Source organism: Simochromis diagramma, unplaced genomic scaffold (genome assembly GCF_900408965.1).
Source record: "Simochromis diagramma unplaced genomic scaffold, fSimDia1.1 OVJJ01000361.1, whole genome shotgun sequence".
NCBI lineage: Eukaryota > Metazoa > Chordata > Actinopteri > Cichliformes > Cichlidae > Simochromis > Simochromis diagramma.
In genome coordinates this window covers 14,369,362-14,394,634 of record NW_024386860.1, presented here as the reverse complement: position 1 = coordinate 14,394,634, position 25,273 = coordinate 14,369,362, and the positions used below count along the sequence as shown (strand labels likewise).

General features: G+C 44.6%; 1 protein-coding gene across 1 annotated transcript in view; it reads right to left on the bottom strand.

Moving 5' to 3' along the window:
• Positions 1 to 13,580, bottom strand: part of LOC120732849 — a 77,388-nt gene extending 63,808 nt beyond the window's left edge. Inside the window, exons 1-2 of the mRNA XM_040030715.1 lie at positions 13,433 to 13,580; positions 11,044 to 11,296 (exon numbers count right to left, since the gene is read on the bottom strand). Of these exons, the coding sequence (XP_039886649.1) occupies positions 11,044 to 11,287 (244 nt within the window). The 5' untranslated portion in view covers positions 11,288 to 11,296; positions 13,433 to 13,580. The remainder of the gene's footprint in view (positions 1 to 11,043; positions 11,297 to 13,432) is intronic.
• Positions 13,581 to 25,273: the final 11,693 nt, after the last annotated feature.

Genomic DNA, 25,273 nt, shown 5'->3' with positions numbered 1-25,273 from the left:
ATAGTTGTGGATGATTACTATACCTTTCTAATGTGAAGTTGTTGTCCCTGGCTCTCTTTCTCTGTCTCTCCCTCCCGCTCTGTTCCTGTGCTACTGTGAGTGTAACTACCGCCCCTCCCCACTCTTCCCAGCGCAAAGCACAAGGCTCACATGCGGAGTGAAGCGCAAAAAAAGTGCGAGAGAGAGGATGAGAGAAAGAAAAAAAACCCCACGGCTTGCGATAAGTAAGTAAGTAAGTAAGTAAGTAAAACTTTATTTATATAGCACCTTTCAAGATAAAAATCACAAAGTGCTTCACAGAAGCTAAAACCTAAAAATAAAAATCAACTAAAAGCAAGTTTAAAAAGATGGGTTTTTAGCTGTTTTTTAAAAGCGACCACTGAGTCCACAGATCTCAGGCTCAAAGGGAGAGAGTTCCACAATCTGGGGGCCACAGTTCCAAAAGCTTTGTCGCCTTTTGTTTTCAGCCTCGTGTGCTGGACAGCAAGCAAGCCCTGGTCACATGACCTCAGGGACCTGCTGGGAATGTATGGATGCAAAAGTTCACTTATATATGTTGGTGCTTGTCCATGCAGGGCCCTGAAAGTCAAGGTCAAAACCTTAAACTGGATCCTGAATTTAACGGGGAGCCAGTGCAGCTGAATCAGCAGGGGTGTGACATGGGAAAACTTGGAGGACTTGGTCAGAAGCTTTGCAGCAGCATTCTGAACAACTTGCAGATGATCCAAAGAGGCTTTACATAAACAAGTAAACAAAGAATTACAGTAGTCCAGACGAGATGAAACAAATGCATGAATGACAATTTCTAATTCGGAGCGCGATACAATGGGACTCAGCTTAGCAATGTTTCTCAAATGATAAAAACAGGAGCGAACCAAAGATTTTACATGGGCATCCAAAGTCAGAGCTGAGTCAATACTAACACCAAGGCTCCTAATAGACGGTTTTGCAAATGTAGCAAGTGGACCCAAGTTTTCCATAACACTAGGTACAAAAGTTTTAGGAGCACAAACAAGAACTTCAGTCTTCTCCTCATTTAGTTGAAGAAAGTTTCCAGCCATCCAACATCTAATGGAGTCTATGCACTTGTGCAAAATCTGTAGCTTGGAAACATCATGGGGCTTAAAGGAGATATATACCTGAATATCATCTGCATAGCAGTGATACGAAATGTCCTTAAAAGTGCTCAATAAGTGTTGAAGAGGAAGTAAATACAGTAAGAACAATAAAGGCCCCAAAACTGAACCTTGTGGCACACCATAGGCAAGAAAAGTAGAAGAGGAACTGTACTTAGAGGTAGCCACAGAAAAGGATCGTTCATGCAAATAGGATTCAAACCAGTCCAAAGCAGCCCCTGATATACCCACCCAGTCTCTCAGCCTATCTAGCAGAATATGATGGTCCACAGTATCAAAGGCGGAGGTCAGGTCCAACATCAACAGAACGGAGCATTCTCCTGCATCACATCTCATCAAAATGTCGTTGGAGATTCTAAGAAGTGTAGTTTCAGTAGAGTGAGCTCTACGAAAGCCAGATTGGAATTTATCCAGAATGCTGTATTCATCTAGAACAGCTATAAGCTGCTTAGCCACAACCTTTTCTAAAATCTTAGAAATGAACGGTAATTTTGAAATCGGTCTGTAGCTACTGAGAAGAGAAGCATCAAGCTTAGGTTTTTTTAACAGTGGGTGAATAACAGCATTCTTACAATAAACAGGGACCTGACCAGAAACCAGTGAAGTATTAATAATTGTGAGCACACAGGGACCAATAGACTGAAAGACATTTTTAAACAAAGATCCAGGTAAAATATCAAGAGAGCAGGAGGATGCTTTCATTGAATTAACCAACTTGACCAGCTCAGGTAAGGACACAGGTAAAAATCTTTCTAAAATTACAGGCCTAGCTTGAGTTGGAGCAGACAAGAGAGACACAGAAGGAGAGATACTGTTCCTCACGTTACTGACTTTTTCAACGAAGAAAGAAAGAAATTTTTCACAATCTTCATTTGATGAAATTGGGACAGCAGGTGGAGCAGGAGCAACAATATCACTAATGGTGTCAAATAGTACCTTAGGGTTACCTCTGCTCTTAGACACTAAGTCTGAGAAATAGGCCGCCCTCGCATCTCGAACTGAAGTGTTAAAAGAGACTAAAAGGTCCTTTAGATAAAGGAGATGGACATGCAAACGCGTTTTCCTCCATAAACGCTCAACCTTACGGCAGCAACGCTTTAAGAAGCGAATGCTGTCATTTAACCAGGGAGACGACTTTGAAACCGGAGCTAGTCTAACTTTGACAGGACAAACATTGTCTAAAATACAAAGACAATGATTATTAAAAAGATTTGTTAAAAAATGAACATCATTATAAGGAGATAAAACTAAATTAAAAGCATCGGAAAATTTAACAGCACTAGAGGAAGTTAAGATGCGAGAGCTAACCACATGTCGAATAGGAGAGAGGGACAAATGAAAAGACAGATAAAAAAGAATACAATGATGATCCGAAATAAAAATGTCCTCAGTACAAATAAAATCAATGTTTAAACCTAAAGTAAAAACAAGGTCCAGTGTGTGTCCTTTGGTGTGTGTGGGACCAGACACATGCTGAGTAAAATGAAAAGAATCCATGACGCTAAGGAAACCTCTGGCAAAGAGGTCAGAGTCATCATCAATGTGTATATTAAAATCCCCGACTATAACCAGTCTGGACAGCTTCAAAGTCGAGGATAAAAAGTCACTGAACTCCTTTAAAAACATAGTGTTTAGGCCAGGTGGACGATACACTACAGCGCAGTAAAATGGATCTTTATTTCCAATTCTAACCAGCTGTAGTTCAAAGGATGAAAAATGTCCGACCAACACTGCGCGACAGTAAAACCGGCTTCCAAACACCGCAGCGACACCTCCTCCTCGACCCGACGTCCGAGGCTGGCTGATGAATGAGTACCCACTCGGACAGAGTTCAATGAAGGATGAAAAGTCACCATCGCGCTGCCAGGTTTCGGTTAGAAATAAGAAGTCCAGTTTCTTGGAAAGAATAAAATCGTTCAGCAGGAACGTTTTATTAGCCATTGATCGAGCGTTGAAAAGCGCCACTCTCAGCGAAGTAGAAGACATATTATTAACAGAAGCGGCCCGATTTAGGGGACGAAGAAACAGAGAGTTTGATCCGCGACGTTCATAAATTCCACTCACCGCGGGGATGGAAGGCCAAACAACAGGAGAGTCTGGATGAACACTCCTGAGGTAGCGCCGTCTCATAGATCCAGGCACAGTTAGTCCCCGCTTCCAGAACAGTCTGAGTTTTACCTGGACACCTGCTCTTTTTCCTCTCCTTCTCCGTGACTTGCGCGGACACAGAAAGGCGCCACTGATGACACCTAACGAAGATCCAGACACCGGTGTCGGCAGCGGAGGATGGAAAATACCGCAGGAGGATAAGGCATCTTGACTTATCATAGAGGATCGGATGGATAATAGCGTCAGGCGATCATAGACAAGGGCAGCCAACACATTAGTGACAAAAAGCGAAAGCAAAAAGGCCGAAAAAAACAGCACAGAGAAACCACGGCCGGCAGCGGCAAAGCCAAACACAGGCGCCATCATACCGGAAGTGGTGGATGCTTTGTCATCAGTATAACGTATAAGGAGCCGGCTTGTGTTGTACACGTCAAAGATCCGGCTCTAAGAGCCATTTCGTTCGCGACCGACACATCAATACCTGGTAGGGTCTCCCATAGAAAATTGGTCCTGGGTGAGGGACCAGACAAAAAGCGATTCAGAAGACCCCTATGACATGACCATCGAGGAAACAGCTTACCCTGGTTGGGATACGGTTACTGGTGCCCCGCCCTGTAGCAAGGCCTGGGGAGGGTGCTATTAACCCCGATTCTTTTGTCCCCGTGATAGAACAGAGAAAACCGACTCATAGTGTGTTAAAACATTTATATTTCTTTTTATTCAATCATCTTCCAGAAGAGAGAGAGCCCTGCACAGCTCAAACGCCAGCTGCAGGATCTCTAACATTTTTAGCTCAACATGTGTCTTATATGGTGTTATTTCTGTACTTCAGACGTCACACACGGCACACACAGTTTCAAACATTGCTTATATGGAAAGTTCTTCTTTTCTGTGTCTTATCTATTAATATGCCTGTGCACTAAAACTTCCTGTTTTTCAGTCTGGCTGAGCATTTAGTTTGTGAGTCAAAAGTGGCCTTGCTCTACAAGCCTTCATTACTAAAGTACATAAAACAATCTAATGAGCAGATACACATTAAAAATATCTCTCTATTTCTTAACAGTGCCCGAGGACAAGCGTCTGTGTCCAGGCCTTAGTTCATGGGGCCCGGCCAGGCACAGCCTAAAAAAGGGACATGGGCCCATTCTCCTGTAGGCTCACCACCTACAAAAGGCTCCATAGGGGTCGGTGCATTGTGTGCCGGGCGGCGGTCAGGAGAGGAGGACCTGGCGGACTGATCCCCAGCTACCAAGACTGGTTATTGGGACATATAATGTCATCTTTCTTGTGGGGAAGGAGCCTGAGCTAGTGTGTAAGGTTGAGAGGTACCGGCTAGATATAGTCGGGCTCACCTCAACGCATGGCCCGGGCTCTGGAACCATCCTCCTGGAGAGGGGCTGGACTCTGTCTCAGTCTGGAGTTGCCCCTGGTGAGAGGCGGGGGGCTGGGTTGGGTATCTTGGGATCCCCTTGGCTTTCTGCCGGTATGTTCCCTTCCCAAATGCCTTAACGTCCACTCACATCCTGGGCCATCTGACCTCAGGAAATCACATGATAGGGTGGGGCTAGGATTCACAATGAACTCACCTGAAACCTTGGCTGATTGTGACCTACACCCATTATCACACCCTGGCTCATGTGATAAGGTAGTGGATCATTAGGGGGTCCATTTTCCCTCTCGGCGGGTTACTCCCACAGGGCTTAAATCTGGGACTCTCCACCATTTGACCCTAGAACTGAAGAAGCTTCTCGGATGAGAGGTGAAAGGTCTTCAAGCAACTTAAAGAAGTTCAGACGCTTTTCTTTCAAAGCTCCTTAGATGATGAGAAGGTTTGTTCCCTTTGCCTCCTGGTCGGAGAACGGGTCATGACCGTCATCTGCGCTTTTGCGCCGAGTGGTGGCTCAGAGTACCCATCCTTCTTGGAGTCCCTGGATGGGGTACTGGAGGGTGCTCCTCCTGGGGACTCTGTTGTCCTACTGGGAGACTTCAATGTTCACGTGGGCAATGGCAGCGAGACCTGGAGGGTTGTGATTGGGAGGAATGGACCGGATCTGAGCCCGGGCAGTATTTTCATGTTCAAAATTAAGAGTGTCCATAAGTGCAGCTGGCACCAGGAGAATCTAGGCCGCAGGTTGATGATCAATATTTTAATCGTATCACCAAACAAAAGGCCAAATGTTTTGGACACTCGGGTAAAGAGAGGGGCTGAGCTGTCAACTGATCACCACCTGGTGGTGAGTTGGATCAGGTGGTGGGGGAGGACGCTGGACAGACCTGGCGCGCCTAAACGTACAGTGAGGGCATGCCGGGAACACCTAGCAGAGGCCCCGGTCCGCAAGATCTTCAACTCACCCCTCCGGAAGAGCTTCAACATGATTCCGAGGGAGACTGGGGACATTGATTTTGAATGGACCATGTTCAGCATCTCCACTGCCAAAGCCACTGCACTGAATTGCGGCCGCAATGTAGTTGGTGCCTGTCATGGTGGTAATCACTGAACCAAATGGTGGACACCAGAGGTGAGAGGAGCCATCTGTCAAGGCTCTCTGTGTGGGTAGGCGGAGAAGTCAACCCAAGTGCAGGACTCTTGGAGGCAGAGGTAAACTCAGAGAACAATCTCAGCTTCATTGCTGATCAAAACTACAAAACTCAAAATGACACAGGTGCAGAACACTCAGGAACAGAACACACAGGCAGGACAGATGGTGAGCAGACGTTAATGACGCGACACTGACACAGAGAAGCACAGGGCTTAAATACACAGAGGGAGCAATCAGGGGATGAGAGGAAGGAGAGAAACACAGCTGGGTCAAATCAGGGCTGACGAGACAAAGGGGAGCAAAACCAGACACACTACACACAGGACTGAGACTATCAAAGTAAAACAGGAAATGACATGAAGGCAGAGACACAATGCTAACACAGTACAGAGAAACAGACACCAAAACCTCAGAACTAGAAAATCTTAACCAGAATTAAATCGAAATGAAAGATAATTAGAAAGAAAACCAGCCTCCCTTGAAATGTCTATGCCAGGGTGCTGGAAAGGAGAGTCCTTCGGTTAGTTGATCCTCAAATACAGGAGGAACAATGCGGTTTTCGTCCTGGTCATTGAACACTGGATCCATTCTTCATCCTCTCAAGGATACTTGAAGGTGCATGGGAGTTTGCCCAACAAGTCTACATGTGTTTTGTGGATTTGAAGAAGGCATTTGACCGTGTCCCTCGGGGTTTTCTGTCGGGGGTGCTCCGGGAGTATGGGGTGTTTGGCCCATTGCTACGGGCCACTCAATCCCTATACAACCGTTGCAAAAGCTTGGTCCGCATAGCCGGCAATAAGTCGGATTCGTTCCTGGTGGGTGATGGGCTCCTCCAGGGTTGCCCTTTGTCACCAATTCTGTTCAGAATTTGTATGAACAGAATTTCTAGGCGTAGCCAAGTGGACGTCTTTCAATTTGTGGCGATGTTTCAATTTGGTGGTCTCAGGATCTCATCTCTGCCTTTTGCGGATGGAGTGGTTCTGTTGGCTTCATCGGGTGATGGTCTCCAGCTTGCCTTGGAATGGTTCGTAGCCGAGTGTGAAGCGGTGGGAAACAGAATCAGCACCTCCAAATCTCAGGCCATGGTCCTCAGCCGGAAAAGGGTGGAGTGCACAATCTGGGTCAGGGACAAGTTCCTGCCCCAAGTGGAAGAGTTTAAATACAGTTCATTTGTGAACTGTACTCAGGGTCTTGTTCACGAATGACGGGAGAAGGGAGCGGGAGATCGACAGACCGATTGGTGCTGCAGCTACGGTGATGGGGACACTGTAACACTCTAGTGTAGTGAAGAGAGAGCTGAGTGTAAAATTGAAGCCCACAATTTAACGGTCGATCTACGTCCCCACCCTCACTTTTGGTCACGAGCTGTGCGTAGTGACCGAAAGAGCAAGATTACAGATACAAGCTGCGGAAATGGGCTTCTTCTAAAGGGTGGCTGGCCTCTCCCTTAGAGATAGGTTGAGAAGTTCAGCCATTCGGGAGGGGTTCAGAGTAGAGCTGCTGCTCCACAACGACAGGAGGTGGCTCGGGCATCTGACATGGATGTCTCCTGGGCGCCTCCTACGTGAGGTGTTCCGGGCATGTACCACTGGCAGGAGGCTCTGGGGCAGACCCAGAACATGCTGGAGAGATTGTATCTCTGGGCTGGCCTGGGAACACCTTGGTGTTCCCCCGGACAAGCTGGAGGAGGTGACTGGGGAGAGGGAGGTCAGGGCTTCTCTTCTTGGGCTGCTGCCCCTGCGACCCGGCCCCAGATAAGCAGAAGAAAATGGATGAATGGATGGATGGACTAAGTAACTAAGTAAATAATTACTTTTGAAAATAAGTAATCAGTAAAGTAATCGGATAGCTTTTTCAGAGGAGTAATTGCTAATTATTTACTTATTACTAGGGATGGGTATCATTTAGGTTTTATCTGATACCGGTGCCAAACCGGTACTTTTGAAACGGTGCCGGTGCTTAAACGGTGCTCAAACCGGTGCTCAAACCGGTGCTTAAAGAATGGATCCAAAAACCTCTCATGTTCAGCTGTTTTTTGTAAAAAGATAACAATGCTAGCCTTTTCTGCAGCTATGGGGCATATATGGTATCATTCTTGGCTGGAAGCAGTGCTTAAACAATGGAAAAAACACAAACTTTGTCCAAAAACCTCTCATGTTTAACTGTTTTCCACTTTTTCTTTGGTCATTTTAGCCTTTTTGGCCAGGGTGAAGGGAGTATCTGCCATCAAACAAGAAGACAGCCGCATGTAGCTATGATGATGTTTGCTAGTTCACCTTACCTGCATTAATGTAATAACGTGGTTAGCCTACTCAACGTAAATTACACACGAACAACATTAAGCTACTCACACAGAGAGGAACGGCTGCTGCTGCCATCATCATCGGTCATCATTTCTGCTACACTGGCAGGGCTAGGGACCAGGACTCTACTCTTCGGGTTTTTGGGGGATGTTGCAAACTCCGGGCCCGATAACAGGCAACCCACCCGCAGTAGATGTGCTCGATGTGAGGTCTCGCAGCAAGCTATCAAATACGGCGCATTTCTCGGCTTTTAAAAAAAACCGCTATGCGTTGCCAGGTGTTTCATCAGATTCGAGGTGTTACTTCCTTTGCACAGTATCACCTTAAAGCACTTGTTGCAGGCTGCTGAGTTTGAATCTTTTGCTGTGAAGTACAGCCAGACTTTTGACCGCTTCGCCTTGCGCATTTTTAATCTGTAGCTCTGCTCTAAAAGAACGTACATACCTGGGCCCGCCTACTATCCTCGGAAACATAAAATGATTGGCTAGAATCTAAAGTGTATGACATCTCAGGGAAAAAAAAGCACCGAAATAAAGCACCGAAATGTGCGCTGCTTTTCGGTCTGGTTACTACCGTTTATGACAGAACCGGTACCATGATGGCACCGGATACCGGTACCCATCCCCACTTATTACTTTTTTTAAGTAACTTGACCAACACTGCTCGGCACAGATGTTTCTGTATACCATGCCGGCGACTTGGTTGTGGCGTTCCATTGATGCCCTGACATGTTGCCATCTTGCACCCTGCTCTTATGTGCTGGATTGTCTCAGGGGCATCTTTACATAGCTAATTTAAGACCAGTTCCATTTATTAAAACTGTAAAGGTGGAATTGTCTGTTTGACTGGATTCCTCTTGGACCCCAAAACATTTGTATTTTTAAAGGAGCACCAATCAAAGCAGGAATAGAAAATTATGTGAAACATTTACAACAAACTGAAAATTCATTAAAAACTTTAGGGATAGAAAAAAAAAAACAAATCTGTGAGCTACAACAAAAATATACCACAGACTTCAGTCAGTATGATGAGGGTTAATAGTGACATAATTATAATCTGTAGAGCTGTTGAAGACTTTCCAACCATGTTGAATGATGTTGGATGTTTTTGTTCTGATCTGATCAAAATACTTTAACTGAGCTTGTTTAACAGTGTTTATGTTGTATGTGATTCCATAATAATAGTTGGGTTGCGGTCACGTGGTTCTGATGACGTGCGGAGGCAGAGCGATTTTTGAGTGGAGGGCGGAAGTAAACATGGAGGACACTGTGGAGAGTCAGGAGAGCAGCTATTGTGCAACTTTAGACCCCGTTTCTCGGGAGAGATATAAACAGATAGTTAAAAAATATATCGGACGTGATCCGTATTCTTTGAAAATGTCCGAATACACCACAGAAGTAAAGGATTTGCCTACTATCGAGGCTGTGGATATCACCAACTACTTGGTCCTCCAGACTTCTTACTACACTAGGCAGCAAATGAAAGCTTTCAAGAGTCTGGAGGCGTACAATTTTTTTGTCAGCGGGTGGGTCCACAACCTTGGAACAAAACGTCTCCGTGATGGATACAGTTTGGTGTTTGCAAGGGTGAGTGTTTGTTCTTATATTGCTTTATCTTAAACACGCTAACAGTTAGCGGTAGCGGCTTTAACGTCAACAACATCTTTACTTATCTGTGAAAGGAGACTGTCTGGAATCTGGCAATATAAGAACCATAGCAGTGTACAAAAACCTGTGGTGTGTGCCTGACGGTAATAAGTGCCACTTTTTCTTTTTTTCTGAATAAAATGGTATGGATTTACTCTGTGATTAAAAAGTCACAAACATGTAATATGTAACTTGGACCATAATCATTACAGATAATGGCATCTTTTTCTCTTTGACATGATTCTTGTTTGTTTTACATCTCAGCACAATATCTTACCTGGATAAGTGAATGTCTCATTCACATTGAAGTCTTCTGGTTGTGGATTCTCAGCTGGAAGCTGCAGTTCGGGATTCTCCACTGTCACTAGGCTCAAATCCGGGCTCTCAGCCGTCTGTTGCATATCCAAAATCGCCTCTGCACATCGATGCTGTTCTGCCTTAAGCTTCATTCTTTTCTCTCGTTTGAGAACTGATTCCGATCTGGGTTTTCGTTCGTAGCCGAGATTGACCGTCGGAGCCCAGTCCTCCGACTCTTCGTCATCCAAAGCACTTGGGCAGCCTATAGTCCCAATCAAGTCAATATTAGACTACTAACTTAAAAGCACTAAGTAAACGAGAATTTAACGACAACCTAATGCTAATAAGTTCGTTTGCAAACATAACATTACCTCTGACGAAGTGGTCGCTGCAGACACGGGCATTGGCAGACTCTGCTCCTCCCGACTGTAAACGTAAATTTAAAATCCATTTTTTCCTACGTTTTTCGGTTAGAATTTTCCATTTTTCTCCTCTTCGTTGGGCTATTTTTGGTACCCTAAAATACCGTTTATCAGTTTCTCGGGTCGACCTACTGGAGCATCCGTAAACACAACAGGACATAGGCATTTTGCGTACTGTCTGTCTGTGATTTTGCGCTTATCTTTTTCACTTCCGACCGCCAGTCAAATTTCGCGCTTTACGTCGACGTCACGTCTACGTCAAATGAAACCTAGCTATTGTGAAGTCCTGAAACAGTCAGATAATATCACTGCACACCGGCTATAAACTGCTATTATTTTGTAGTGTGCTGTGTTTGAGCCTCCTGTAATGAGCCAACCTGCCTGACCAGCACATATTCTGCTCTAATCCACGTTATAAAAGCAGCACTAAAATATAAACGTCTTTGTTCATCATTCACTACACAACACAGAGTCAAGAGATTTTTCTATCAGTCAGTTGAGCCTGGTTTCATATGAATGTGATAAACTTTATGCAGTATTCTCACATATTTAATTCTTTGTTGTCTTATTTGTGGTTCCTGAGGTGATACCTGATAATCTCTGCACCAGATCAGTCCTGTTCATCTTCATTAAAGCCCTTCTGGTCTCCTCCACACTCTCTCCCCTGTACGTCTCCTCCATCAGCTCCACTACATGTTGTGTCTCTGCTTTTTTGAATCGGTCCCATGGCTTGGATGATAGATTTTTCTCCACTTCAATAAGTGACCTGAACTCAGCAAAGTCCTCTGGACTCAACTGGTTCAGTGTTTCAATGAGCAGCTTCTTAGTCGTCATAGTTACCACCTGGAAAATGAAGAAATCATATTATACATGAAGGACAGCATGTCTGCTGTTTGTTCATTTGGTGAATGGAAACTGATTGCTTTTTATTTCACTAATGACAACATTACTGACATGGACGGTTGTTACTTTTCTATCACCCACATGAAGAACTGTGATTGGACATCGGGGTGGGCGGTATAAACGGTATACGGTAGAAACGATGTAAATTTGGCCAACGGTAGAGATTTTGAATATACCACTCTACCGCGATAGCGCATGTTGATGGTGTCATCAAGCTGCGCCTGTTTTGGCCGAAAGCATTGCAGCAGCTGCAAACAACATCATCTGCAAATTATGCCGGGCGACAGCCATAGCAAAGAGATGAAGCACTTTTGGAAGATGGAGAAAGCCAATAACTGTGCTTCCTCCACTTACCTACCATTGGTTCATTAATGCAAAATTCTCTCCCAGCTGCGCTATTCCCATGTTGTTGCAGTATATTAATGACTAACCTGTTGATGGATTATCTCAGTTGTTCTCCTGACTGAAGTTTGGTCCGTTTATAGCATCCTGCCATGCAATTGCATTTGTCCCTAACCACCAGAAACCCTCACGTTAACTTTTATCGAGTGGAAAAAGGTTAGCGGCCATCCTTCAGCTTCCCTGTGCTAATGTTATGCTAATGTAGCTGTTTTGCTAGCAATCACGTAGCACATCAATATATACCAGCTAGCCCAACTTTAGTAACCCTACAAACGTCACTGCTGTTTAGTTTTCTGTCTTCATTTATGTCGGAAGTGATAGCAGAGCTGTACATTTTAATTTTCTCAGAAATCTCTCAGTCAGAACATGGCATATCATGTTTAGGTTGAAACTAGCGAGCTAACTTCCTGCTAATTTCTAACTCCGTTGAATTTAATACATTCTGTTTTCATGGATGCCTGGATGTTAAACTTAATTGTTACACCTGGTAAAGCAGCAACGCTGATGATTTTATTAAAGAATTTAGACAGTTTGTAACTCTCAGTGATGCCGCAGTGTTCGTTTGACTTTGGGACCTGAAGCAGACAGAGTTTTGGACCCAGATTACTCCATGAGGCTCCAGACTATGGCAGCCGTAATGCTCCGACAATGCATCAAGCGGTGCGGCTTCGCAGCATACCAAAGTCGTACTAAAACATTTTTGACAGATTTCTGCGCCGTGTACCACAGAAAATTGGTTTGAGGTCAGTAAGCACAACCAGAATTCACACATAAGGCGCACTGTCGATTTTTGAGAAAATTAAAGGATTTTAAGTGTGCCTTATAGTGTGTAAAATATGTTATACAGAAGAAACGAATATATCGCAATATATATCGTTCCCGCGCATGCTTCAAATTATACCGTGATATGGATTTTAGGCCATATCACCCAGCCCTAATTGGACGTGAATGTCAAACTTCAGCTTGAAACTCGAATAAAATTAATTAAAACACGCAACCCACAGCAGTGTGTGAGTGTGTGTGTGTTTAAGTTCAGCTTATTGGAGAGGCCCTCCACAACAGTCTCATTTTCTCACGTGACCTTCTTGGTAAAACGAATTGCCCACCCCTGGTTTATACAAACTTTTCAAATTTAAAGCCCTCTAGATTATCACTGGTCAGAAACACTTTAATTCTTATCAGGGCTTTTGTTGTGAAAGAATGTGGAAACTTGTATAAAGATAAAAGATCATTTTCTTTAAATAAAAATGGCAAATAATGTTTGTGTCATAATATCTGTGACTCTGACAGCAGGTTACAAATTTGTGTTCTCCCAGAAAATAAATGAGAGACAGAGAGAGAGGAACCATGCATGGAGCAGAGCTGTGTGAGGAAGATCTGGTGTCTGATGAAGATGATGGAGATGAAGCTGTGTACAGATTGTTTTAAGACCACGTGACTATCGTAGCCTTTCAAACCGCTACAACCAAGAACTTTACCGTGACCGTGACTTCCGGTTCTTTACCACAGAGCTCTGCACCTCTGCTTCAAACCAGCTACAGTCACATGATCTAATATAACTTATTATTATATCTCATTCCTCGTTACACACATATGAAAACAACTCCAACAAGGAAGCAGAACTACGAATGTGAACTTCCAGGAGGAAGCAGAACTTAATAATGCCGCGCTTACCTTCAATACTTCATGTAAAATGTGAACACCTGGAATCACTGCTGATGGAAAATCATTCTTCAGTGTTTGTGAAGCAGCTTAGTGTGAGGCACTGTTCTCCCGCTGCTTTCTCTCACTTTCTCTTAACGACAACTGGAAAACTTCGACGTCTGTGCCTCTCTCTCCTCCCAGCTGTCAGCCCGCCCACATCAACGTTACCTTTGGCTCAGGTATGAGTAGGCAGAGTGACGTCGAGTCTCTTTAATCTGCCTCTCCATCTCACAAGTACACTGAATTTAATAAATACTAAATTCATGAACAATCACTGAAAAAAAAAACTATAATCACGATTTTTTTAGACCTCCAGATGAACAGAATAAACCTTTTGGGATTTACTTGCCTGGATGACTGAGCATGCATTAAGATATACGCAAAGTCATCGTCATCAACAATCATGCCCATCATAGTTATGTCAGCACACATTTAATGATGGCACTGAGGCTGTACCCCACTCCTGTATATACAGGGAGTAGAGAAGCTTCAGTGTTGACACAATGTCATTGTCATTGATGTCCCTTGTTCTGGTCCAGGTAAGCAGAATAATTCCATTTAAAAATCTAATGTGAAATTCCTTCAGTCCTTGCTGTTTTTTCACTGGTCTCATCTTTTTTAAACATATTTTTATGTATGAATTTTTTTTTTATTATTAATTCTATAACAGTTTAATATTCTTATTTTTAGCTTCAAATGTTATTTTTAGGCCACTTTATTCTATCAAACGCTGCAAACATCACACAAAAATCAGGGTTATTTATCATTAAACAACACACATGTATTTGTACAACACTTTTCAATGTTCTGAGTAAGACATGTAAATAAAAATATTTACATGAAATGAAAGACAAAACCACGATCAAATGTAATAAAACAGCCCTATGAAAAATACATAAATGTTTATTCAGGTCATAATAACTTTGTGGTTGGAAGCTTTTCTCCTTCAGGCTTCACTCCAAACCAAACTGAGCAACAACCACAACAAGAAAAAAAAATACATGAACTGTTCCTTGATGATCACTTTCATACGTTATTGTAGAATGAATCTGGACGACTTTACTTGAAAACATTTAATAATATGATATGCACGCATTTCATTAACATCATAAGACCAGTTTATGGTTCCCTTTACTACCTTAAATGATCAAATATTTCAATATATTATTTTATTTATTGAAATGTACACATAATGCTCATTTTCACAGGGATCTTTTGACTGTATTAAAATAGCTTTGGTTGCCTTGGTTTTGTTTTCAGACCCTAAATTCATCATCCCTGACAGTCTGTTTTAGCTCCTCTTTAAGCCAGCTTTGTTCTTATTAGCTGTCCTCCACAAACAGAAGGTTTGAACAAAATGTGGGTGGAGGTTCTGTGCTCACAGCCAGAGCACCATGTTAGGTTATCCCCTCTCATCATCACATCTTCACATTAAATAGGAAGAAAAAAAAGACAGAGTCCTGCAGCAGATGGTCAGACCCACACAGAGTCCTGATTTCAGCATAATGTTGGAGTGAGCCTGTGAACATATGAAGAGACAGAAGAAAGACAACAGCAGAAAATACCTGCCAATACACTGGTTTTAAAAAGATTGTCCTCTTTTAAGTGGAAAGGATGTTCACCAAAGAAAACTTATTCAGGCTTTGTTTTTTAAAAGAAAAACATCTTTTGTCTAATTCTGTTGCACACTGTTCTCCTTAAATTGCTGTCTGTCTGAGTGGTGTCCCAGAAACGATGTGGGCTTCATAGATAATTGGCAAACCTTCTGGGGGAAACCTAGTCTTGTTAGGAGAGACAGCATCCATTTCACTCTGAATGGAGCAGCTCTCATTTCTAAAAATCTGGCCAAATTTATTAAACCCCCCCAAAATATGACTATCCAAAAATCACAAAGAAAGAACAATACAGTATCCTCAACAGCACCAAAGAGAATAACAGTGACATGTAAATTATTACACATTAGGTCTTTCTTAGAGTAAGTAAGTAAGAAAAAATATTTATATAGTGCTTCTCACAGATAAAAATCACAAAGTGCTTTACAATTCAAGCAATGAAAATAGAACATATAACAACATACAACAAAAAATTACAACAAAAAAAACAACAAATTACTTGAAAGCTTGTCTATAGAAAAATGTCTTCAGCTGCTTTTTAAAAGAATCAGTGAAGTCTGTTCAGCTTGGAAACAGTGGAAGAGAATTCCACAACCATGGTGCCACTGCCTGAAAGGCCCGATCACCACGAGTTTTAAATCGAGTGTGTGGGTCCACCAGCAGTCTCTGACCTGATGACCTTAAAACTCAGGAAGATGAATGAAGTTTCAGCAGGTCAGATATGTACTGGGGAGCTTGACCATGTAGGGCCCTAACGGTTAGAGGTTAAAAGTTTCTGTTAGTACATGAATGAATAATTGATAAACAAATTGACTGACTCTGCCTTACAGAAACCTGGTTGCAGCAGGATGATTATGTTACTTTAAATGAATCAACACCCCCGAGTCATTCTAACTACCAGAAACCTCGAAGCACAGGCCGAGGGGTGGTGTGGCAGCAATTTTCCACACCAGCCTATTAATTAACAAAAGATCAAGACAGACTTAATTCATTTGAAAGCCTGATGCTTAGCCTCGTCCACCCCAACTGTAAAACTCAAGAGTATTTAAAAGTAGAATGAGAGGCAGAGCCTTCAGTTTTCAGGCCCCTCTTCTGTGGAACCAGCTTCCAGTTTGGATTCAGGAGACAGACACTATCTCTACTCTAAAGGTTAGGCTTCAAACTTTCCTTTTTGCTAAAGCATATAGTTAGGGCTGGACCAGGTGACCCTGAATCCTCCCTTAGTTATGCTGCAATAGACGAAGGCTGCTGGGGGATTCCCATGATTTATTGAGTTTTTCTTCCTCAGTCACCTTTCTCACTCACTGTGTGTTAATAGACCTCTCTGCATTGCATCATACCTGTTATTAATCTCTGTCTCTCTTCCACAGCATGTAATTTTGTCCTGTCTTCCTTCTCTCACTCCAACCGGTTGTAGCAGATGGCCCCGCCCCTCCCTGAGCCTGGTTCTGCTGGAGGTTTAAACCTGTTAAAAGGGAGTTTTCCCTTCACACTGTCACCAAAGTGCTTGCTCATAGGGGGTCATATGATTGTTGGGTTTTTCTCTGTATGTATTATTGTCTGGTCTACCTTACAATATAAAGCTCCTTGGGGCAACTGTTGTGATTTCGAGCTTGTGGCGGGGTGTGGTCTGTGGCATGGCTGCGGGGGAGGCAGACACACCTGAGCGACATGAGCAGTCATGCCTCAACGGCTTAAAAGAAGAATGAACTGGGTCCTGTTGTTGTCAATGGTGTGTGTAAAAGCTGCAGGCAAGTGTTCGAAACGACAACCAAAATAAAATAAAAAAGTCTGAAAATAAAAGAATGTGGTCGGGTCTACCCTGCATCTTCTACAGCGCTGTATAAATAAAATTGAATTGATGTGAATTATTGTATATCAGTAACATTGAGACATTATGTCTGATGTTTAACAGGTACAGTCAGTGATCATTCACTGATTTACTGTCGTTTAACATCAAAGTGCTGTTCATACTACAATCATGTACTGTATTTAAAATGAATTCATAAGATACATTTTTGACTGTCAAAATTAATTTTTGATTAAGAACACAATATACATACAAACATTTTCAAAGTAAAAACTTAATATAGAAATATAGAAAAATAGTTTCTTACCTTTGGATCACAAGCTCATGTCTGACAACTTCTTCACCAGATCACTGCTGTTCATTTTCCTAAAAACCTTGGTCACCTCCATAGAATGTTGGGCGTAGGCCAAAACATGACAGTCCCGCAGGAACCACTTGAACTTTTCAAGTTCCTCCTGTTTCAGATCTTCAAACATTCCCAAAACCTTCTCTCTGTTTGATCGGACTGTTAATGCCTGAAAATAAGAGGCAAAAGAAATACAGGTAGATATTAATCAAAAAGAATTAAAGCAGGTGTGTTGACAGAAAAGCATTCTAACATCCACAGTGATATTTTGCTGACTGCTTGTATCTCTAGAAATATATGGTAGGTTATTTTTCTCTTGTAGCCATGCAACTCCAAACAGGGTTCATGAAAATATTGTGGTTTTTGTTCTTGTCTTGGACAATGTGTGGCTGGAATGAAGTGCCCATGTTTTTCTTCCTTGTAGGTCAGAGCCAGTCATGCAGACATTGCCATTGGAGAGATGGACTACAGCCTTCATCAAGTATCAGAGACTGTCCAAAGGCTTCTGCGCATTGACAGTGTCACAGGCATCATCTATGTGAAAGGTCTTGTGAAGGAAGAAAGCATCCTCAAGTTGTTTGTGGTGGCCCGAGATCGTGGCCCCAGTTCCAGGATCAAGAGCTCAATTCAATTTTATTTATACAGCGTGAAATCACAACAACAGTCGCCTCAAGGCGCTTTATATTGTACAGTGGATTGTACAATAATAGATACAGTGAAAAACCCAACAATGAAATGACCCCCTATGAGCAGCACTTTGGCGACAGTGGGAAGGAAAAACTCCCTTTTGACAGGAAGAAACCTCCAGAACCAGGCTCAGGGAGGGCCGGGGCCATCTGCTGGGGCCAGTTTAGGTGAGAGAAGGAAGACAGGATAAAGACATGCTGTGGAAGAGAGACAGAGATTAAGAACAGGTATGATTCAATGCAGAGAGGTCTATTAATGCTGGGCAGACACTGTGCGATTTTTTCAGTCGCGCGATTCAGCTCCTGCTCAAACTGTACGATTGACTCGCAGGGGTTAGAAGTTCATAGGTCACGATGCAGGGTCTCACACTATACGGCCCGATGCTCTGATGCGACCTGAGTGCTCACACTGTGCCTCCATAAAATGAAGGTTATAACAGAAATTCTCTCGCTCGCTCTCCCTCTCTGTCTTTCACTCACACACACACACACACCACCACCATCAACTTTGCTAAATTGCTAATGAAAAACATTGATCAGGCAGCTGTGATTGAGCAGCAATGTAGATCCTATTTTCACGGTTGTTGTGGTCGTGATAATTTTGTGAGGCCACATCGAAAAGGCTCGGATGAGCTTGCCATAGTTCTACAAGTTGTGCCTCCATCGCTTGTGTCCAGATCACACGCTGCACTGCCGTGCTGCGCCGTCTTTTTTGCTGACATTTGTGTTTGCGCGTGCGCAGTGTGAAAAACTGCGGTGACACCCTCACGACCAAGCAATTGATGATCGGGAGCTGGTCGTGAGGTGTTAATCGCTTCTCGTTACCCCACGTATACTACACGATGCACGACGCACGATGAAGTCCAAAATCGGGCCGATCGCCAAAACGGTCGCACGACTCAAAAATCGGCTCAAAATGGGCCAAAAATCGCACAGTGTAAGCCCAGCATAACACATAGTGAGTGAGAAGGGTGACTCGAAAGGAAAAACTCAATGCATCATGGGAATCCCCGGCAGCCTACATCTATTGCAGCATAAAAAAGGGTCCTAACTATATGCCTCACCAAAAAGGAAAATTTGAAGCCTAATCTTAAAAGTAGAGATAGTGTCTGTCTCCTGAAATTTAGGACTTCCTGATAATAATGAGTTACAGTAGTCCAGCCTGGAAGTAATAAATGCACGAACTAGTTTTTGAGTGTCACTCTGAGACAGGATATTTCTCATTTCTGCCATCTTCAGATTTTTTCTGATGACACCGCGGTGGTTGGTTGCATCAGCAGGGATGATGAGACAGAGTACCGGGCTGTGGTCGACTCCTTTGTCACGTGGTGTGAGCAGAATCATCTGCAGCTCAACGTGGCAAAGACCAAGGAAGTGATAGTGGACTTCAGGAAGACCAGGAAACACTTGACCCCTGTTTCAATCCAGGGGGTCAGTGTTGACATTGTGGAGGACTATAAATACCTTGGAGTACACATTGACAATAAACTGGACTGGGCTAAAAACACCACAGCACTTTACAGGAAGGGCCAGAGTCGTCTCTATTTTTTGAGGCGACTGAGGTCCTTCAACATCTGCCAGAAAATGCTCAGGATTTTCTACGAGTCTGTTGTGGTCAGTGCGATCCTCTATGCTGTTGCATGCTGGGGGAGCAGGCTGAGGGTCGCAGATGCCAACAGACTCTATAAACTGATTCGTAAGGCCAGTAATGTTGTGGGGATGGAGCTGGACTCCCTCAAGGTGGTGTCGGAGAGGCGAATGTTGTCCAAGATAAAGACAATGTTGGATAACACCTCCCACCCACTCCATGACATGCTGGTCAGTCACAGGAGCACGTTCAGTGAAAGACTGAGATTACCGAAAAGCACCACTGAACGACACAGGAAATCATTCCTGCCTGTGGCCATCTCCCTGTACAACACATCCACTTAACACACTGTTTACGGCAACAGCTATACCCTTTTTGCACTTGTTCTTCCTTTTTCAGCTATTTATTAATAAGTGACTTTTATGTATTGTGGGATTATAATATTATCTTATGCCATGTTATACCCCTAATTAAAGATTGTGAAATTATTATGTAGTTTTAGTTTGCAGTATTCTTCTGACTTAGAAGGTGATAACTATTACATTTGTTAAATTGATTTGTATTACATTAGACTGCTGATTCAGTGTGAATGAATGATATTGTTTATGATGCATTATACTGCTGAGTTATAAGAAATACTGTTTGCAGAGAGTCAGGACTTTGCTTTTTCTGATAGTAGAGGAGACAGAGAGCACATTCCACGGGAGCTTCACCCCCACCGTTGTTGAAGGCAGACAAAATAGGGAGCCAAGGCCATAAGTCAGGCTCATTAGGAGTTAGAAAGAATGTGAATGTTTAGGTTTTTACGACTAGGTGGGGGCCACTAGAGGCTATAAGAGCTTGAGTAACCCTCCACCAGTTTGAGATTTGCTATATCCCTCTGCATGCATGTCTCCCCATCCGGATGGTTTATGCTCATAAAGTGTTGTATTGTATGGAATAAAAGATTGTTGATTGAGCATTTATACACCGAGTATTGTTCTTCCTTCAGCCCAAAGATCGAAAGAATTGGGAGGATTTAACAGTATATATATGCCTGTATATATTGTGCTATTCTTAGTTAGTGTATTGTCTGTCTTTGCTCATGTTTATTTATAATGGAGCACTGTAACAAAAGATTATTTCCCCTAGGGATCAATAAAGTATTCTGATTCTGATGATTCCGAATTTTAGAGATGTTGCACAAATGGAAGAAAGCCTCCATCCATCCATCCATCCATCTTCATCCGCTTTATCCGGGGCCGGGTCGTGGGGGCAGCAGCCTAAGCAGAGAAACCCAGACCTCCCTCTCCCCAGCCACCTCCTCTAGCTTATCCGGGGGACCCCAGAGCCTCCTCCCGGTGGGACATGCCCGGAACACCTCTCCCAGGAGGCGCCCAGGAGGCATCCTTGTCTCAGCTGGCTCCTTTCGATGTGGAGGAGCAGCGGCTCTACTCTGAGCCCCTCCTGGATGGCCGAACTTCTCACCCTATCTCTAAGGGAGAGGCCAGCCACCCTTCGGAGGAAGCTCATTTCCGCCGCTTGTATCCGCGATCTCGTTCTTTCGGTCACTACTCACAGCTCGTGGCCATAGGTGAGGGTAGGGACGTAGATCAACCGGTACATGGAGAGCTTCGATTTTACACTCAGCTCCCTCTTCACCACGACGGACCGGTGCAGCGTCCGCATCACTGCAGCCGCAGCACCAATCCGTCTGTCGATCTGGAAGAAAGCAGTCTTACATATTTGTTTAATATGTGCGTTGAAGGACATGTCCTGGTCAAAAATGATTCCAAGGTTCCTCACAGCATTACTGGAGGCCAAAGTAATGCCATCCAGAGTAAGAATCTGCTTAGATACCATATTTCTAAGATTTTCAGGGCCGAGTACAATAACCTCAGTTTTATCTGAATTAAGAAGCAGAAAGTTAGCAGCCATCCAGGTCTTTATGTCTTCAAGACATTCCTGCAGTTTAACTAATTGGTGTGTGTTATCTGGCTTCATGGACAGATAGAGCTGGGTGTCATCTGCATAGCAGTGAAAATTTATGCTATGTCTTCTAATGATGCTGCCTCCGCCATGGACGGTCCCAAGCCCGGCTGTGAAAGGAGGAGGGTGGTCGCCCTGCCAAGGCGACCAGAACCGATTAATCGGGGAAACTTGACTCGAAACCAATGGAATCTCAACGATCAGCTTTATCAACCAATGCTACCGCATCCGAGGCAGCCGATGCGCCAGCGCTGGGGACCCAGGGCGCTGGTGGGAAATGGACTACTGGCCATCAATTCCATCGTCTCACGCCCAAGACGCCGATCAACATTGCAGCATGGAATGTCAGAACTGGTCACCATGTTGGGCAGAAGGAGATCATCGCCCGTGAACTTTCAAAACTCAACGTCTCGATAACGGCCCTATCGGAACTTCGGCTGACTGGAACTGGCACTGTCTCCGTCGAAGTGCTGGCCATGGACGAAAAGATGACGTTGTATTACTCGGGCGGCGACAAAAGAGAAGCCGAAGTCGGCTTCATGGTACACCATCGGTTCTCTGCGAGCGTCGTGGCCTTCCAACCTATATCTGACCGTATCGCCGTCCTAACTGTCAACGGTACAATCAAGCTACACATCATCGCGGTCTATGCACCGACCGAAATGAACTCCGATGCGTCTAAAGATGATTTCTATGATTGCCTGCAAGACGTCCTGGACTCCCTACCTCAAACCGGCATGATCATGTTTGCCGGCGACATGAACGCCCACGTCGGAGAAGACCGCACTGGCTGGGAATCGACGATGGGAAAGTTCGGCCATGCAAAAATGAACGACAACGGGCTACGATTGCTGTCATTCGCCGCCGCCAACAAACTGGTCCTCGGGAACACGCTATTCCAACACTCGCTCAAGCACCGTCTGGCATGGCGCAACCCAAGAGGAAACGACTCAGCGCTACTCGACTATGTGCTCATCAACACCCGGTTCCGATCATCCTTGCAAGATGTCTGGGCGATGCGTGGACCCGACTGCGGCTCTGATCACTATCTTATCCGTGCCAGAGTGCGCCTGAAGATCCAACGAGCGAAGAAGCCGACACCCAAACCGCCCAGGCTGGGCTGGCATCACCTCAACAACAATGACTGCCGTCAAGAATTCCAGATCGCATTATCGAACCGCTTCGCCCTCCTCCCCCTGAGCGACGATGCCAACAAAGAAGAGCAAACAATATCGGAAACCATCTTGGACTGCGCCAAGCCGCTGTGCCCACCCGCCCGGCGTCGCACACAACCGTGGATCTCGGACGAGTGTCTCAACTTGGTCGTTGAACGCAAGAAGGCCACGCTAACCAACTTTGAAAAGTATCGTCGGCTAAACCGTGAGGTGCGGCTGAAGATGAAAGGAGACCGTGAGGACCGTGACTGGAACAAAGTCACTGAGGAACTTGAAAATACGGCCGAACGACAAGACTACAGGGTGTTGTACCAGACCATACGTAGTCTCAGTGGCAAGTGCAAGACGATGAATGATAACATCAGGAAGGTGGATGGCTCGTTTGTAAAGTCAACTGCGGAGCGCCTGCAACGGTGGAAAGAATACTTCAATGAACTCTACAATCACGATCCGCCCCAAGGTCCGGCTGCAGCACCGCCCATCATCGACCCTCCTACGGTGCCGATGTCTGATGCAGAACCAACGGTAGAAGAAGTCAAACTCGCAATCCATGCAATCCAATCCTAAAGAACAACAAAGCCGCTGGCCTTGATCATGTGGCAGCAGAAGCCCTCAAAGCTGGAGGAGAAGTCCTCGTCATACGTCTACACTCGTTATTCAAACTGATCTGGACATCAAATGTGATACCAGCAAATTGGAAGAAGGCGGCTTTCATTCCTATCCTAAAGAAAGGCGACAACCGAGAATGTAAAAACTACCGGGGCATCAGCTTACTGTCCATCGTCGGCAAGGTCCTTATGAAAATAATTCAATCACGCCTTCAAAAGCACCGTGAGATGACCAGCTGGGAAGAACAGGCCGGGTTCCGACCCGGACGAGGCTGCAGCGACCAGATCTTCACCCTACGTCGACTCATGGAGGAACGGATCAGATGCGGACGCCGAACAGTCATCATCTTCATTGATTTCAAGTCTGCGTTTGATTGCATCGACCAGCTAGCCTTGTGGAGGGCTTTGGCAGCCGAACACATACCCATGAAGATCATCGAGCTACTACAAACCGCCTCCGATGGCTCGACCAGCCAGGTACGTATTCATGACGAAGTGTCCGAAGAATTCCCCATCATGACAGGGGTCCGGCAGGGCGATGTGGTGTTATCCGCTGTTGTTCAACATCGTCATCGATGCGATAATGCGCAAAGCATTCAAGGGCCGCCGCAGAGTCCAAGCCTCGATCGATCGATTTATCACCGATCTAATGTTCGCTGAAGATAGCGCCATTTTTGCCGAAGACGACACCGAGGCAACTCACATCCTCTATGACATCGCTTGGCACTCCAAACTGTACGGCCTCAAGGTTAACGCCGAGAAGACCAAAGTCCTGACCACCGACGGCTCACCAACAATCGTCCACCTTGATGGTGTGCAGATCAAACAAGTCCAATAATTTCAATATCTGGGGTCTCTCGTTGAGGATAAGAAAGTGGCATCATCAGCGGAGATACGCTCCAGAATTGGGCAGGCGGCGGCAGCGTTGGCTTCCCTGCACTGGTGCATCTGGAAGAAGAACAACATCTCACTGGTGACAAAGATCCGCCTTTATCGAACCCTGATTCTGCCCATTCTACTCTATGGCGCGGAGACGTGGACAATGCTCAAACACGACCTGAGCAAGCTCAAAGTTTTCCAAATGCGTTGCCTTCGATGCATTCTCAGCGTTTCCCTTTGCGACCGTCATTCGAATGACACCATCCTCACCAGCTGCGGCAGCCAACCAACGATTGGCGACCTAATCCAGCACTGCCGACTCCGATGGTTTGGCCACGTTTGTCGAATGGACCCAAGCCGCTACTCCCATGGCCTACTCTGGTTGACCCGCCCCACCAATTGGAGGGTGCATCGAAATGCACCAAAGAAGACATGGATGAAACATATCCAGGATGATTTGAAGGCCCTTTGACTTGACCTCGAGCAGGCAAGAACCATCGCCTTAGATCGAAAAGCGTGGAAGATAATCGTTGGTCATGCAAGAGAACCTGCGGCACCTACAGCAGCGTACTGGTTGGGCAGCAGACCACCGCCGCTGGTCGCCCGCTAAGGACAAGAAGAATGATGCTGCCTAAGGGGAGCATGTATAATGTAAACAGAATTGGTCCTAGCACTGAACCCTGTGGAACACCATAACTGACCGTAGTGTGTGAAGAGGACTCTCCGTTTACATGCACAAATTGGAGTCTATTAGATAGATATGATACAAACCAAACAAAGGGCCTGATATCCACTTACGAGGACATTATATTGCCACTGTTCAATCGAAATGTAAATCAAATGTCCTCATACGTGGATCTCATTTTTCTCAAAAGCTAAAATCTGGCTAAAACAAAATCACATAATTGTTTGTTTTTACATTCATCAGGTCCCAATCAGCACAAATAGCAAAGAGAAATTAGAAATGCATGCCACACAAGGACTTGTTGTATCACTTGATGCGGAAAAAGCTTTTGACCGCGTTGAGTGGACTTATATATTTGCTGTGATGGAGAAATTTGGCTTGGGCAGGGGGTTTATAGACATGATCGGACTGTTATATGTCACCCCAAGAGCATGTGTTTTAGTAAATGGTATT